The 13880-nt window shown below is 39.5% G+C and overlaps 1 protein-coding gene across 2 annotated transcripts in view; it reads left to right on the forward strand.

Annotated features, from left to right (window-relative positions):
• Nucleotides 1–12556, forward strand: part of matn4 (matrilin 4) — a 23425-nt gene extending 10869 nt beyond the window's left edge. The window contains exons 3-17 of one of the 2 annotated variants that reach the window (XM_044023985.1): nucleotides 1236–1411; nucleotides 1510–1668; nucleotides 2715–2946; nucleotides 3842–3964; nucleotides 4203–4325; nucleotides 5608–5730; nucleotides 7296–7418; nucleotides 7620–7742; nucleotides 8138–8260; nucleotides 8735–8832; nucleotides 8930–9061; nucleotides 9227–9410; nucleotides 9487–9639; nucleotides 10863–10967; nucleotides 11227–12556. In XM_044023985.1, the coding sequence (XP_043879920.1) occupies nucleotides 1236–1411; nucleotides 1510–1668; nucleotides 2715–2946; nucleotides 3842–3964; nucleotides 4203–4325; nucleotides 5608–5730; nucleotides 7296–7418; nucleotides 7620–7742; nucleotides 8138–8260; nucleotides 8735–8832; nucleotides 8930–9061; nucleotides 9227–9410; nucleotides 9487–9639; nucleotides 10863–10967; nucleotides 11227–11285 (2036 nt within the window). In that variant the 3' untranslated portion in view covers nucleotides 11286–12556. The remainder of the gene's footprint in view (nucleotides 1–1235; nucleotides 1412–1509; nucleotides 1669–2714; nucleotides 2947–3841; nucleotides 3965–4202; nucleotides 4326–5607; nucleotides 5731–7295; nucleotides 7419–7619; nucleotides 7743–8137; nucleotides 8261–8734; nucleotides 8833–8929; nucleotides 9062–9226; nucleotides 9411–9486; nucleotides 9640–10862; nucleotides 10968–11226) is intronic. The other variant, XM_044023986.1, reaches the window with a different exon arrangement.
• Nucleotides 12557–13880: the final 1324 nt, after the last annotated feature.

The raw sequence follows: 13880 nt of genomic DNA on the forward strand, positions 1-13880 counted from the left end.
AAACAATCCTGGTTTATGTGTTTACTATGAACGTGTGTTTTATTCACTCTCACAAACTGTGAGTGTGAATAAATCCTTAAACTGAGCTTAAGTAAGAAAAGGAAAACTTTTTCACAGTTTCTTACATTTTGTCCAGTTTCTCCTCATTTTAATTTACAGTTTAAAAGTTTACAAACATTTAGTTTTAAGACTATTGACTCTGCTGAAGGATTCTTTTCTGTCTGTTTAATCCAAAAAGTCATGACTTTACATGAAGACATTAATGTGATGATGATGATGATGATGATTCATGAGAGCAGACGCAGAAACACACACGTTTATTAAAACCACGAGAAATCCATACGTATGAAATCCACAAGAATCCAAACGCTGCCTCCCACGAGTTTCTGTGAAAGTCCTGGATGTTCATCAGTCACATGATCGTGTGCTCAGACCTCAGATGATGTAACACCAGTGACAAGCTTCTTCAGAAAGACACGGGAAAAGACAGTAAAGACAAAAACAGGCGCAATAAAAACGGAAAAAAAAAACGAAAAAACGAACGAACGAAGGAAGGCCTCTGCTGTGGAATTGTTTCACACACACATGCTTGTGCAGTATACATTGTGAGGACACTCAGACATAATGTGTTCCCTCGTCCCTTACCCTTACCTTAACCATCACAACTAAGTGCTTAACTCTAACCCTTAACCTAAAACTATGTCTTAACCAACAAAAGGTTCTTTTAAGGAGTGACAGAATGTGAGGACCAGAAAAAATGTCCTCATCCTGTAATCCTTTGGTCCTCACAAAGATACTCAAACAAGATTACACACACACACTTGGGCAGCATTCAAAATAAGCATTCCCTAGCCCCTTACCCTTACCCTTACCTTAACCATCACAACTAAGTTCCTAATCCTAACAATCTGTCACACGCACACACACACTGCATGGATTTTGAAGATAAATAAAAAATCATCTAGGATAATCTTGGCTTGCAAGACAAAAAACAAATTGACTTTGTCTTAATAAGATATTAATATTAAGTGACCAGTTTGTCTTATTTGGAGAATAAGACTTGAAATCTCAAATTCATAATATACTCACAATATAAACGTATCACATATTTATCATGTGAAATTATGGGAATAACCTCTGCTGTTATATCACCACACTGCACATTGTATACGTGTTTTTGTTATCTGTCAAAGTTGTTGTGTAAAGTTTCTTCTTCTTCTTCTTCTTCTTCTCAGGTTCGGAGCAGAAATGTAAGTCTGGTCCCGTGGATCTGGTCTTCCTCATCGACAGCTCCCGCAGTGTCAGGCCACACGAGTTTGAGACCATGAGGAAGTTCATGATCGACATCCTCGACACTCTGGATATTGGACCCAACGCCACCAGAGTGGGAGTGGTTCAGTACTCCAGCCAGGTAACCAGATCTTCATCCAGGTCCAAACATGTCGTCATCATCTTCCTTCTGGTCTGGTCTGGTCTGGTCTGGGTATGTTAAATGTGGTTGTCCTGCAGGTTCGCAGTGAGTTCTCTCTGAAGACGCACAGTAAACTGGAGGCCATGGTGAAGAACATCAACCAGATCGTTCCCCTCGCTCAAGGAACCATGACGGGACTCGCCATCAAATACGTGATGGATCTAGCGTTCACTGCAGAGGAAGGAGACCGACCCAAGGTACTGCACGTGTCCGAGAATAAAAACAGCTGATTCAGTTTAGAAGTCAAACCAACACTGTGATGTCCTCGCCTCAGTGAATCCAGTTTAACTCTGCACACACATCTGACAAATGCTGTTTGGATAACTGCTGAATGGGAACCGACCACAAACAGGTTTTTCCTCTGGTGCTATAGAGGCAAGCTTCAAACGATGAAAGTCTACAAGTTTTGGGATTTTAAGCGACTTGCTCCACGGAGTTACCGCGGGCAAAAGTCGTTAGAAGCCATTACTCGATGGCCAACAATCCAAGAAAACTACAAAGTTGTTCTGCATACGTCGTCTAGATCGTTGGTCTGAGCAATCGTGAGTGTGCCCAACAGAGTGAGAGACATTTTGAGACCTTGAACCAGAACCAGGAAGCACAACTTGCTAACTTTCTGCCCTGGGCAAGAATCTCAATGCTGATTAGCTTTCACGATGTTAGAATCACACAAAACGTTTCACGCTTGCTCAAATATCCTGGAGCTTTGCAGTATTTCTGCGATTTGTCTCGACTGTGGGAAACACCACAATACGATATTATCACGATATGTAAGTCACAATATGATATTAGCATGTAATTACATGTATATTTGTAACAAAATATCGGTTTTATCGGATATTTACGTACTGTAATTTAGAAAAACATGTTCAGTTGAAGGAGCTCTGAAACACTCGATAGAAACCATTAACTTAGGTGAGAATTAAGCTTAATTTCTCTTACCTACAAACCAGTAGAGTCGCCCCCTGGTGGACATTTAGGAGAATACAGGTCGAAGGCACTTCAGCACTGGCCTCAATATTTAAATAAAGTCTTTGTGTGTTTCTTATTCTGCATTCTGGGATTAAATTAGTTAAACTCTGGGCAGAAACTTATCTACTGATCAACATTTTTCTATGGAAACTCATGATGTTAATGTCTTTGTGACGTAACGTTATAACCTAATAAAGTTTTAATTGAATAATACAGAGACTGTTCTCTGTGATCTTAGTGAGCTCTGATCCAGAGGTTTTCTTCCCCTCAGGTCCCCAACGTGGCCGTGATCGTGACTGACGGACGTCCTCAGGACCGCGTGGCGGAGGTGGCGGCCGAGGCCAGAGAGAAAGGCATCGAGATCTACGCCGTGGGCGTGGCCAGGGCCGACATGGCGTCGCTGAGGGCCATGGCGTCCCCGCCGTTCGAAGACCACGTCTTCCTGGTGGAGTCCTTCGACCTCATTCACCAGTTTGGACTGCAGTTCCAGGACAAGCTGTGTGGTACGACTGCAGGGGAAATGAAATGATCTCACTCACTGTATCACTGTACGACCTTTTTTAATGACTTCATCTTCCAAAACAGAACAGGATCTTTGGAAAAAGGCCCGGCTTCAGCTCCGTCTTCTACCGAGTCCAAGAAGCATTTGTCTTGTGCTTTTTCCTCGGCTCTAATTTTCATGACATTATTTCCTGTGAGATTTACGAGTGAATGTGAAAACTCAAACCACCAGTTTTCCAAACGCCAGACGAAATTGAGACGGAAGAAAGTGAAGCTCATAAAACACCTTAACCTATGAGACAAAATAAAGTCTTTTTTCTTTCATGGCGCGGATGGATTACTTTGATTTTAAGGAACCTCAGCGCGATTTTTTCATTTGGCGTAAAACTAGATTTTCCATAATCTTACGTTTTTCTTTTCTTTTTACTTATTATGCCCTTGCACATTTCTGCACCTCTTGACACTTTGAGCTGTTGTAAATGTGTGTTTAATAAAGTCATTCATTCATTCCAGAATTTAACGTTAAAACTTGTCACGCTGTGTCGGTAACAATTGTTAGCAATACCAGTCGATAACAATCAGTGTAGCAACATCTAATGTGAACAGTACGGATGTGAAAGACTTAGATCTACTGTGAGACTGTGAAGACTATTAAGTAGAATAAACAGTAAAAGAAGTTTGGGTTTGAAAGGTTTCTCTGCTTCTCTGAGGTGGAAAAACGAGTTCCAACTACAACTGGAATGCACCAATAATCCTCCTTTACCTCTTCACCCTTTCTTTTTCCTTCTGACTTAGGATCCTCATTCAAGGTCATTGATGTAAAAGGTCATTGATGTAAAAGGTCATTGATGTAAAAGGTGTGTCAGGTCCTTACTGCTCTGCTCTTCTCTGCTGCAGGTGTGGATCTGTGTCTGGAGTCGGATCACGGCTGCGATCACATGTGCGAGAGTTCGCCCGGCTCGTACCACTGCCTCTGTCTGCCGGGGTTCACTCTGAATGACGACGGCAAAACGTGTGCAGGTAAAAAAAAAAGAAAGAAGAAGAAGAAGAAGAAACAGAATTTGAAAGTCACTCACAAAACTACTAAAACAACGATCGAGACTTTCCGGTCAAAACATTCACAGACAATGAATGAAATGTAAACTTTGCCCAAAGTTTGAGATGCTAAACAATAAGTATAATGATTTCTTTTTTTCTTTTTACTTTATATTTACTAATGGTGACTGACTTTAAGCGTGTTTTGTTGCGTGTGTTTCAGCCGTTGACCTTTGTGCTGAAGGGAAACACAACTGTGAGCAGGTCTGCATCAGTTCTCCAGGATCCTTCACCTGTGACTGTAACAGAGGATACAAGCTGAACGACGACAAGAGGACGTGCTCGAGTTAGTCTGACACACACACACACACACAAATATTAACATAAAGCCACAAACCACATCATAAATACACTATTTTTGTTCAAATATTGATATTAATTCATGTTTGAACATTACATCGTTACATTACACTGACAGAAACTTTCCTGGATCATGAACAAAATCTCTTGCCTTTATTTTGCTTCATGCTTCGAGCGACAACTCTGATTCTGATGCTAACATGCTGCTGATTTCTTGTCTGCTTGATGACGCTCAGTGTGACTCTGTGTCATGTTCCCGTTCCTGCTGTTTTAAAAAAGACAATAAAAGGATTAACACGCCAACATTCATCTAATGTTGGCGTGTTATCGTTTATATCTTTAAAGCTTCAAACCTTCAACTTTTATAAAAAACTAAGCAACTTAATGAAATGCTCACTTTATAAAATCTATACTTGCTTAAGTACAATATTTACAATATTTGAAGAATATTTTAGCTACTTATTTTTGGCTGTTAGACAGCATTTTCCAACAGGAAACTGTTTTATTCCTCCACAACAAACCCCATGGAGAAAATCATCAAATTAGCCATCACAGCACTCAGGAGTTATTGATCCACTGTTGCCTCCATCAATAAGTTCAAATGTCTTATTTTGTGAATGATGTGTTTGAAATCTTTTATTTGGGATTTCCTCTGGAACACACATTTACTTTTGTAGGCAGCAGTGCGTTAACAACTCCTGTTCTCTGTGAGCTTAAATCAGTGTTTTTATCAATGCAATCAAAGTTACTCAAACTTCTGTTTCCTGTGGGAAAAAGCCTTGTAAAGGAGAGATAAAGCAATTCATATCATATCATAAAGCTCTCGGTACATGCAGTTCATCAAGATTTTTACATTTTCTTTATAAAATAATACAGGTTTAGTGACTTAGCAACATTTATCAAGCGTTATTATGTTATTGCATATATTATTATTGGGGGTCCGTTTTTAGCCCCTCCCACTTCCGATTTCAAACCACTTTCAGATTTTCACCAGGTCTGATGCGGTCGCAAAAATCCACGAGGTTTGGGGCATCGCTCAAAAACGCTAGGAAAAATAAATAAGAATACTTTCACAACGTTTGTAATAATCGGCCGATCAATAAATGTCAATGATCAATAATTATAATCCAGATCATTAAATGATACATGTGCTGCAGTTGAAGGTTGAGATGTGGTCAGTCAGTAGAAACATGGACACAGTCACACGTTGTCCGTTGTTTCGCCGCCACTCTTTCACGCCTCCTCCGCTTGCTTTGCCTCCCCCTCAGTGATCGACTACTGTTCGTTCGGGAACCACAGTTGTGATCACGAGTGTGTGAGTGTGCTCAACGGCTATCACTGCCGCTGTAACCACGGATACAGGCTGCAGGACGACGGCAAGACCTGCCGCGGTGAGTATGAGGCCAAGAACACGTGGACGGGGTCATGATGGGTCAGGTCCACAGGTCAAACTTTTCTCTTTCACAGGCTTCACTCACAGTCGCTGCGTTTGATGCGGTTGTAACTCGATGACACTGTTTTTATCTTGTCTTAGTTTATAAGCACGATGAAAACCATTTATTATATAAGTCAAGAGGCAGGACTGCGATTACTAAGGTGATTTTTTTTTTTTCATTATTAAAACAGATACATTTTGGTTTGAACAATTCATCGCAATATTTGTTAAAGCCAAAATGTGTGAAAGAAATGACCATTTAGGATTCAATATGATGCTGACTTATACACATCGTACTCTACAGATCGAAGAAAACCTCTTTGTTTCTCACAGATCTGCACAAATGTCACACGGTCGTCATCTCAAATATATATAATAGTTATATATATAATTGTATATATAATAGTTATATATATATATATATATAAATATAAATAATTGTATATATATATAATAGTTATTCAAATAAAAATGATGACCATTCACACGTCACAAATTATATCGTAATCACAATTTCAGTCAAAAAACATGACATTTCCAGTAAAACACTGTGTAACTGTGTCGTCCATTTAACCCACAATATCACAGAGAAAAGAGACGTACGTTAAATCACAGACTCTTCCAGTCAGTGTTTATTTTAAAGGTTAACAAAATGTGGCTGAATTTGAGCTAATTCTTTTCCAAAATACAATTACTTAAAAAACAAAACACAAACCTTACATAATTGATTTAGAAAATGATTTATATTTGTTTCTGTTTCAAATTCCAGCTTTAATCATTAAAATATGCTTTGGAGCTCAATTACACATAAATCTTTCCAAACTGTTTCCCAGAAAAGAGTTTTTACCTGGAAAGACGATAAATCGTCACACACGCACACACACACGCACACACACACACACTCGCTGTGTGTGTATTCCTCGGGCATAAACACTGACCTTGTCAGGACCAGTAGTCCAAAACCTGGTCCTAATTAGGCAGAACCTAATGCCGCTTTTCCACTACACAGTTCCAGCACGACTCGGCTCTACGGTATCAGTCACGTCATTTTCCATGACTTCATAGCTCCTCCTCAATGTGGGCGGAGTCGTCATAGCAACGGATGCGTGAAACTGCCGTGACGTGATTTTATACACGACACAAACACACAAACTAGTGACTCGTAAAGCAGTTGTTTTTCAGTGTAACTGAATCATTAGAATCAGACGATTAAAAAGATTTGTTCACAGAATTGTTCAGTACGTCCTGCATGACTGACACAGTCACTGAACTGTCTTTTAAACTGATCGACAGATCGACGGCATTGTTCGCTTTGATTCTTGTGTCGGGCGTCGTGCTCGTGACTCGTCAGTGACTCAGACTCTGAACATCAGTGGCCAGAGTCTGATTCATTAGAGCCGAGTCGTGCTGGAACTGTGTCGTGGAAAAGCACCATAATGGTCCTAAGAAGAACATCTGTTCAAACCTGCCGTGTGTGTGTGTGTGTGTGTGTGTGTGTGTGTGTGTGTGTGTGTGATATAGCCATCGACCTGTGCACTGAGGGGAAACATGACTGTGAGCAGATCTGCGTCAGTTCACCGGGCGTCTTCACCTGCGACTGCAACGATGGATACACACTGAACGAGGACAAGAAGACATGCACACGTTAGTGTACAACACACACACGTACACACACACACACGCACACGCACACGATGAAGAGACAACTTCTCTTTCTGCCCCGAAAATAAAATAAATAAATAAAACTATTCACATTTAAGAGGCTGAAAAAAGATACACAGTGATATTCAGTGTACCGTTGTGTGTGTGTGTGTGTGTATGCGTGTGTGTGTGTGTGTTCTATAGCCATCGACCTGTGCACTGAGGGGAAACATGACTGTGAGCAGATCTGCATCAGTGCACCGGGCGTCTTCACCTGCGACTGCAACAAAGGATTCAAACTCAACAAAGACAAGAAGACCTGCACAAGTCAGTGAAACACACACACACACACACACACCCAGAAAATCTCATTAAAATCCGTCCTTTACATTTTGTGTTACGCTGCTCACAGACAAACATACTGAGTTAATGTTTAGAAACAACAATATACAACAAAATAACAAACAATTATTTTGTAATTGATCACAACTGATGAGCCGCGTGTGTGTCTTCACACTCATGTTATGGGGACTTGTCTTCCTTATGAGGACAAACATCATGCAGCTTAAATGATGACATTATGGTTATGATGAGGTTATGGTCAGGGTTAGGATTAGTCCTGTAGTAGTTATGGTTAAGGTTAGAGTAAGTCAGTGTAATGTCCTCTGTGTGTGTGTGTGTGTGTGTGTGTATTGACGTGTTGTGGACTTGTGTCTGTGCAGACATGGACCTGTGTAAGACGGTGGAGCACGGCTGTGAGCACCAGTGTGTCAGCACTCCTGGATCATACTACTGCGTCTGTCCGGACAGTCAACCGCTGCAGGAGGACGGCAAGAGCTGCGGCGGTGAGTCCACACTGCCCTCTGCTGTTACAGTCGCAGCACTACAACCACTCAGCCAACTCAGCCAAAAAAGAACGTTTTTTAAGCTACTGTTAAATATAGAAGTAAAAATCACTATCACTGATTGAAGTGTATGCAAATAGAAAATTCTATTTATATTTATAGGTAAAAACAGCTTATTCAAGTGAAGGAGTTGCCTGTTTTTCTTCATTTTACTGAAAATTGCAGTCTGAATGTGACTATATATAAAAACTACTTAGCCAAGCAACATTTCCAACCTCATTGGCAGAGTTTTTTTTAAATAATTGAGGAATATTTGGCTTATTTCTAGTAGTGCAGTTTGCAGTGTGTTACTATGACAACTGTAAACAGAAACCAGAAAACCTCTATTTTTTAATATTTTTCTGTATCTGAATATTTGTCTGCTAATTTAAAATGTATTTATATAAAGCAAACACAACTTCTTCTCTTCTTCAGCCTGTAAATCTGCAAACATCGACCTGGTTCTGCTGATCGACGGCTCCAAGAGCGTCCGCCCTCAGAACTTTGAGCTGGTCAAACAGTTTGTCAACCAGGTGAGGAACGTGTTTCTGTCAGATGATCTGTGTGAACATCACCGTCGACCACATGTGACATTAAACCTGTCTCTCACCTCGTCCCTGTGTCTCTCAGGTCGTGGACTCGCTGGACGTGTCTGCTCACGGCACCAGGGTCGGTCTGGTCCAGTACTCCAGTCGGGTCAGGACAGAGTTCCCTCTCAACATGTACCACTCTGCTGAGGAGATCAAAGCTGCCGTCATGAAGGTCAAGATCTCTGTTTACATTTGAGAAAAAAACTTGAAAAGTGAAAGATCATGAAAAATCAACCGCGATGTGAGAACTCTGTGTAACAGAAACTGTCCCGTGATAAACACTCATGGTCATTTTAAGGATCGTCTTTATATGAACTTCTCGTCCGTCCTTGTGCAGGTGGACTACATGGAGAAGGGAACCATGACGGGTCTGGCTCTGAAACACATGCTGGAGTACAGTTTCTCAGAGGCAGAGGGCGCCAGACCCGCCAACCGCCACATCCCCCGCATCGGACTGGTCTTCACAGACGGCCGGTCGCAGGACGACATCACTGAGTACGCCAAGCAGGCCAAAGAAGCCGGTAAGAGGTTTGGTCTGTGGATCTGTCGCTGCTATACAGTAAATGACGTTTATGACGCGTGTCTGATCGTGCGCAGGTATCACCATGTACGCCGTGGGCGTGGGGAAAGCCGTGGAGGACGAGCTCCGTGAAATCGCGTCAGAGCCCGTGGAGAAACATTTCCACTACACCACCGACTTCATGGCCATCAGCAACATCGCAGAGAACCTCAAGCTCAACGTCTGCCCAGGTACAACGACAATCAACATGCTTATATGCAGATTATCATCATGGACACAGCACTTTTTATAATCCAGATTAGAAAGGAAGGTATTAAAATCACCAGAATTAAGTCTTCATCAGAACTTAAAGGAGAAATGTTTTGTGATGCCAAACTAAGAGAAGCCTGTTTGTAGGTCAGTGGTTTTGGCGCCATCTAGTGATAAAAATACCACATGACAGCAGCAGATTTTAGGACGCAGGACCGTTTTAAGTATTTTATACAAATTCATCAATTCATTTACATTTCAATCCAATTTTCTCTTGATTTTCTTATACCACACTGCTATTTAAATTAATTGTATCTATTTTTTTTTATTATTATTTTGCAAATCAGTCTATACATATATATGTATATATATGTATAGATATGTATATATCTATACATATGTATATACATTTTCTGTTTTACAAAATCTAAATCCCTGCTGTTGATGTTGATAGTAAAAAAGAAATTGGATTAAAATCTTACATGTTCTGTCTGTAGCTGAAGCTGAATAACAGTAGAAAGTTTTGATTTAATGCATTTCAAACATAAATATGATAAGATGATGAGTTTATTGACTTTAATCCATAACTTCGATGAACAACTCGGTGCATAATTTTAAACTAAATGCACAACTCCTTATACTTCATCGTGGCGTCTGTGTGTGTGTTTGATGGTCACATATTCACGGTTTATAAAATGCATTTTTTGTCTTCTTATGTGTCAAAGTTACGATTCATTTTATTTTTAATATGCAATATAAAGTTGCAATAATTGTGCAGAAGTCACAAAATTAGAACGTTTTTCTTTTCTAAAATAAAAGTGAACTTTGAACACTGACGTAGGTCCAATTTTTTCCCAAATTCTTTCTAAATTCAAACTGATTTTAAAAATGTTTCTGGTCCTTTTTTTCAGGTGTGTTTATGTAGTTGGTGAAAATGAAAAAAAAAAATGCAACTTGGTCAGATTGGTTGTGCTGAAAAACATAAGACGCTCTATACTGCACACTCTGTATATACATATACATATATATTCTGTATAGTCATGGAAAACAACAGCTCTAAGGGATAAGAATGTATTTATTTATTTATTTATGATAAACTCTGCCTCTGTTTGTTTTGTTTCACATCTTTGTATGTGAATGAACACGCTGTATGTGTGTGTGTGTGTGTGTGTGTGTGTGTGTGTGTGTGTGTGTGTGTGTGCAGAGGAGAGTCAGGGGGAGATCGAGGTGAAGGACCCGTGTGCCTGTGAGAGTCTGGTGGAGTTCCAGCAGGCGACCATGAGCAGCCTGGAGCAGCTCACACACAAACATATCCTTTCAAACTTCAATCATCATTAACATGTTGTGAAGAACAAATAACGTGTTATTAAGGGAAAATAACACATTATTAAGGATGAATAACATGTTATTACAGGAGAATAACATGTGCAATGTCATCACATGACGCTGTAAGCCTGAATTTCGAGTGACGTGAACTTAGCCTCTTCTTATCACAAGATTTGTGATATTTGTGAAGAACAGTGAATACCAATAAATTGTGATTTATCTTTCCTTAATCAAATGTCCACTGGCTGCAATGACTGCTCGTCTGGAGCAGCTGGAGAACCAGCTTCTCTCCAGGAAGTGATGTGGAGCAGAAGACCAGAGGACGACTAACAGAGTCAGGAGGACGAGGAGGACGAGGAGGACGAGGAGGACGAGGAGGGAACGTCCTGGAAACATCATCTCCAGTAGATTACAAGCCCTCTAATCAGTGGATAATCCAAAGTGTCTTTTCACAAAAGCCTTTGTAGACTTTCAGCAGAGCCGTCGATCTTCACGTTAACGAGGACGACGTTTATGTAACAGCTCGTGATATTCATTCATTCATATTTCCTGTTTAGATGTAAAAAAATACTTAATTTGGCTTTTGAAAACAATACCCACAATTTTTCACTCTTATCCAAGAGATCGTTTCACAAAATCGATGAACATTTTGGGTTTTTGAGGTTTGGACAGAAATGGCTTCCAGTGGGGACGCAAGGAAAAAAGTGGACTTCATCAAATCTAAATCTAGACAGACTTTTCCAACAGGAAACAGGAAGCACTCTCCCACACCAAAGTCCAGAGACAAAATCAGTGATTTTATCATCACAGCACACAGAAGTTGTTGATCCACTGCTGCCTCCATCACTAACTTCAAATGTCTTATTTTTTTCACTTTGGTGTAAAATCCTTTGTTCAGATTTAACTCTGTGACATAAAGTGACCACACGAGGCAGCAGACTGGCAAATACACCTGTGTCAAATAACGTTTAACGAATTTTATTAAGAACAAATAGCATGTTGTTATGTACAAATGACATGTTATTATGGACAAATAATGTGTTATTAACGATAATTAACATGTTATCAAGTACAAATAGTGTATTATTAAGGGCAAATAACACATTATTAAGGGAAATGACACATTATTTAGGATGAATAACATGTTATTCAAGATAAATAACATGTGTAAGATACTGTAGATATTGGAAATAATCTCAGCAGCAGTTTTCATCACTGTTAATGTCCCAAACTCACTCTGCTCATCTGTTTGTGTTAGCGTCATATTTACATATTTATACTTGATCTGTTTTGTACGGGATGTTGAATATGATCTATTTATAGCATTTCTTTTTTTTACTTTTATTTTTTACCAACATTAGAATAGTGAATAAAAGAGGAGTCAGTGAAATGGGAAAAGTGATGTCATCATAAAGTTAGAGGAACAGTTTTTACCCAGCAGGCCTCAGTGGGACAACTGTAAAAGGGAAGAGTCGACACATCACTGTTCACTGAAGCTGAATGAGTTGTTCATATTATTGTAATCTGTGACATTTTACTTTGAATAAACGTGAAATTTCTAATAAATAAAAAGTGTTTCCCTTTCTGTCCAAATACAAGAATCAGTTAAAATACAGTTTAACTGTCAATCTATTTACTTTGTTTTCTACAAATCACTCATAGTGACATATTCAATAGAGCTTGGCAGAAAATCGTTAACATTAAAATGACATAAAACACAGGTAAAAATAAATAAATAATAAATAAATAAATGAAAACACAACATTGCTAAAATATTTAAAGGCAACTCATTCCAGAGCAAAAGACCGGTCCCCACGTTCCTTGTGTCCTCTTTTAGCCTTTTGCAAAACTTTCAAATCGGACTTGATTTTAAAAAACTAAAAACTACAGACACAACAAACATGTCACTGATTTTCATCTGATTTTCAGTAGACGATCCCAGTCAAGACTCAAGACCACACGCACTTCAACGATTTCAGGGAGGAGATTCCAGGGATTTGCGATCTCACGGAAACTCACAGTGTAATTTAATTATGATTATTTCGCTGTCACAGCTCCAAAACTTTGGAATGATCTGCCTCTGCACATAAGAGAGACCTCGTCCTTGTCTCTTTTTAAATCCCTTCTTAAAAACCACCTTTTCTCTTTGGCCTCTGACACTTCATGAGATGTTTGGTTTTATTTATTTTACATATTTTAATTTGAATAGAATTTATTGGTTTTTTATTGTATGGCTGCTAATTCTTATCGTGTTTATGATTCTAATTTATTTTAAGCTGTTTTATCTAATTTTGAACCTTTTATCTATTAGGCCTTTTATTTATTCTGTACAGCACTTTGGTCCATTGTGGTTTGTTTAAAGTGCTTAACAAATGAAGTTGGATTGGATTCAAAGTGTCTTCAGAATATAAACTGTCAGCGTTGGCAGGTAAAAGCTGCTGTGTGTGTGTGTGTGTGCGCGATGTATCGTAAAACAAACGTAAAAACACAGAATCAACTTTGTCTTGTACAAGTTACGTTTTTTAAATAAAAATATGCAACATCCATTTCCCGGTCGACTCGCTCTCATTGGTTGTTGCGGGGCTTCTGCTTACGCCCCACCCACTCGGTTTTATGATTTTAAATCGGGAAGATGACGTTAAAACCGTGTCTGTTAATCTCCTCACACGACAGGATAATCTGGCCAGATAATCTGTTCAAACCGGCCTAAAATTGGAAGACACGCACAATTGTCGTAATGGCCAGATCGAGACTGAAATCTGGCCAATTATCCTCCAGTGTGGGGCGGGGCTTAATATCATATTTTTTGTTATGTTATTTCTTTAATGTCAGCCCGAGAGCAGATGAGGCAAATTCACCACAACTTTACTCCCAAGTAAGATAGAGATGTGTTGTG

The sequence above is a fragment of the Solea senegalensis genome, linkage group LG4 (genome assembly GCF_019176455.1).
Source record: "Solea senegalensis isolate Sse05_10M linkage group LG4, IFAPA_SoseM_1, whole genome shotgun sequence".
Lineage (NCBI taxonomy): Eukaryota > Metazoa > Chordata > Actinopteri > Pleuronectiformes > Soleidae > Solea > Solea senegalensis.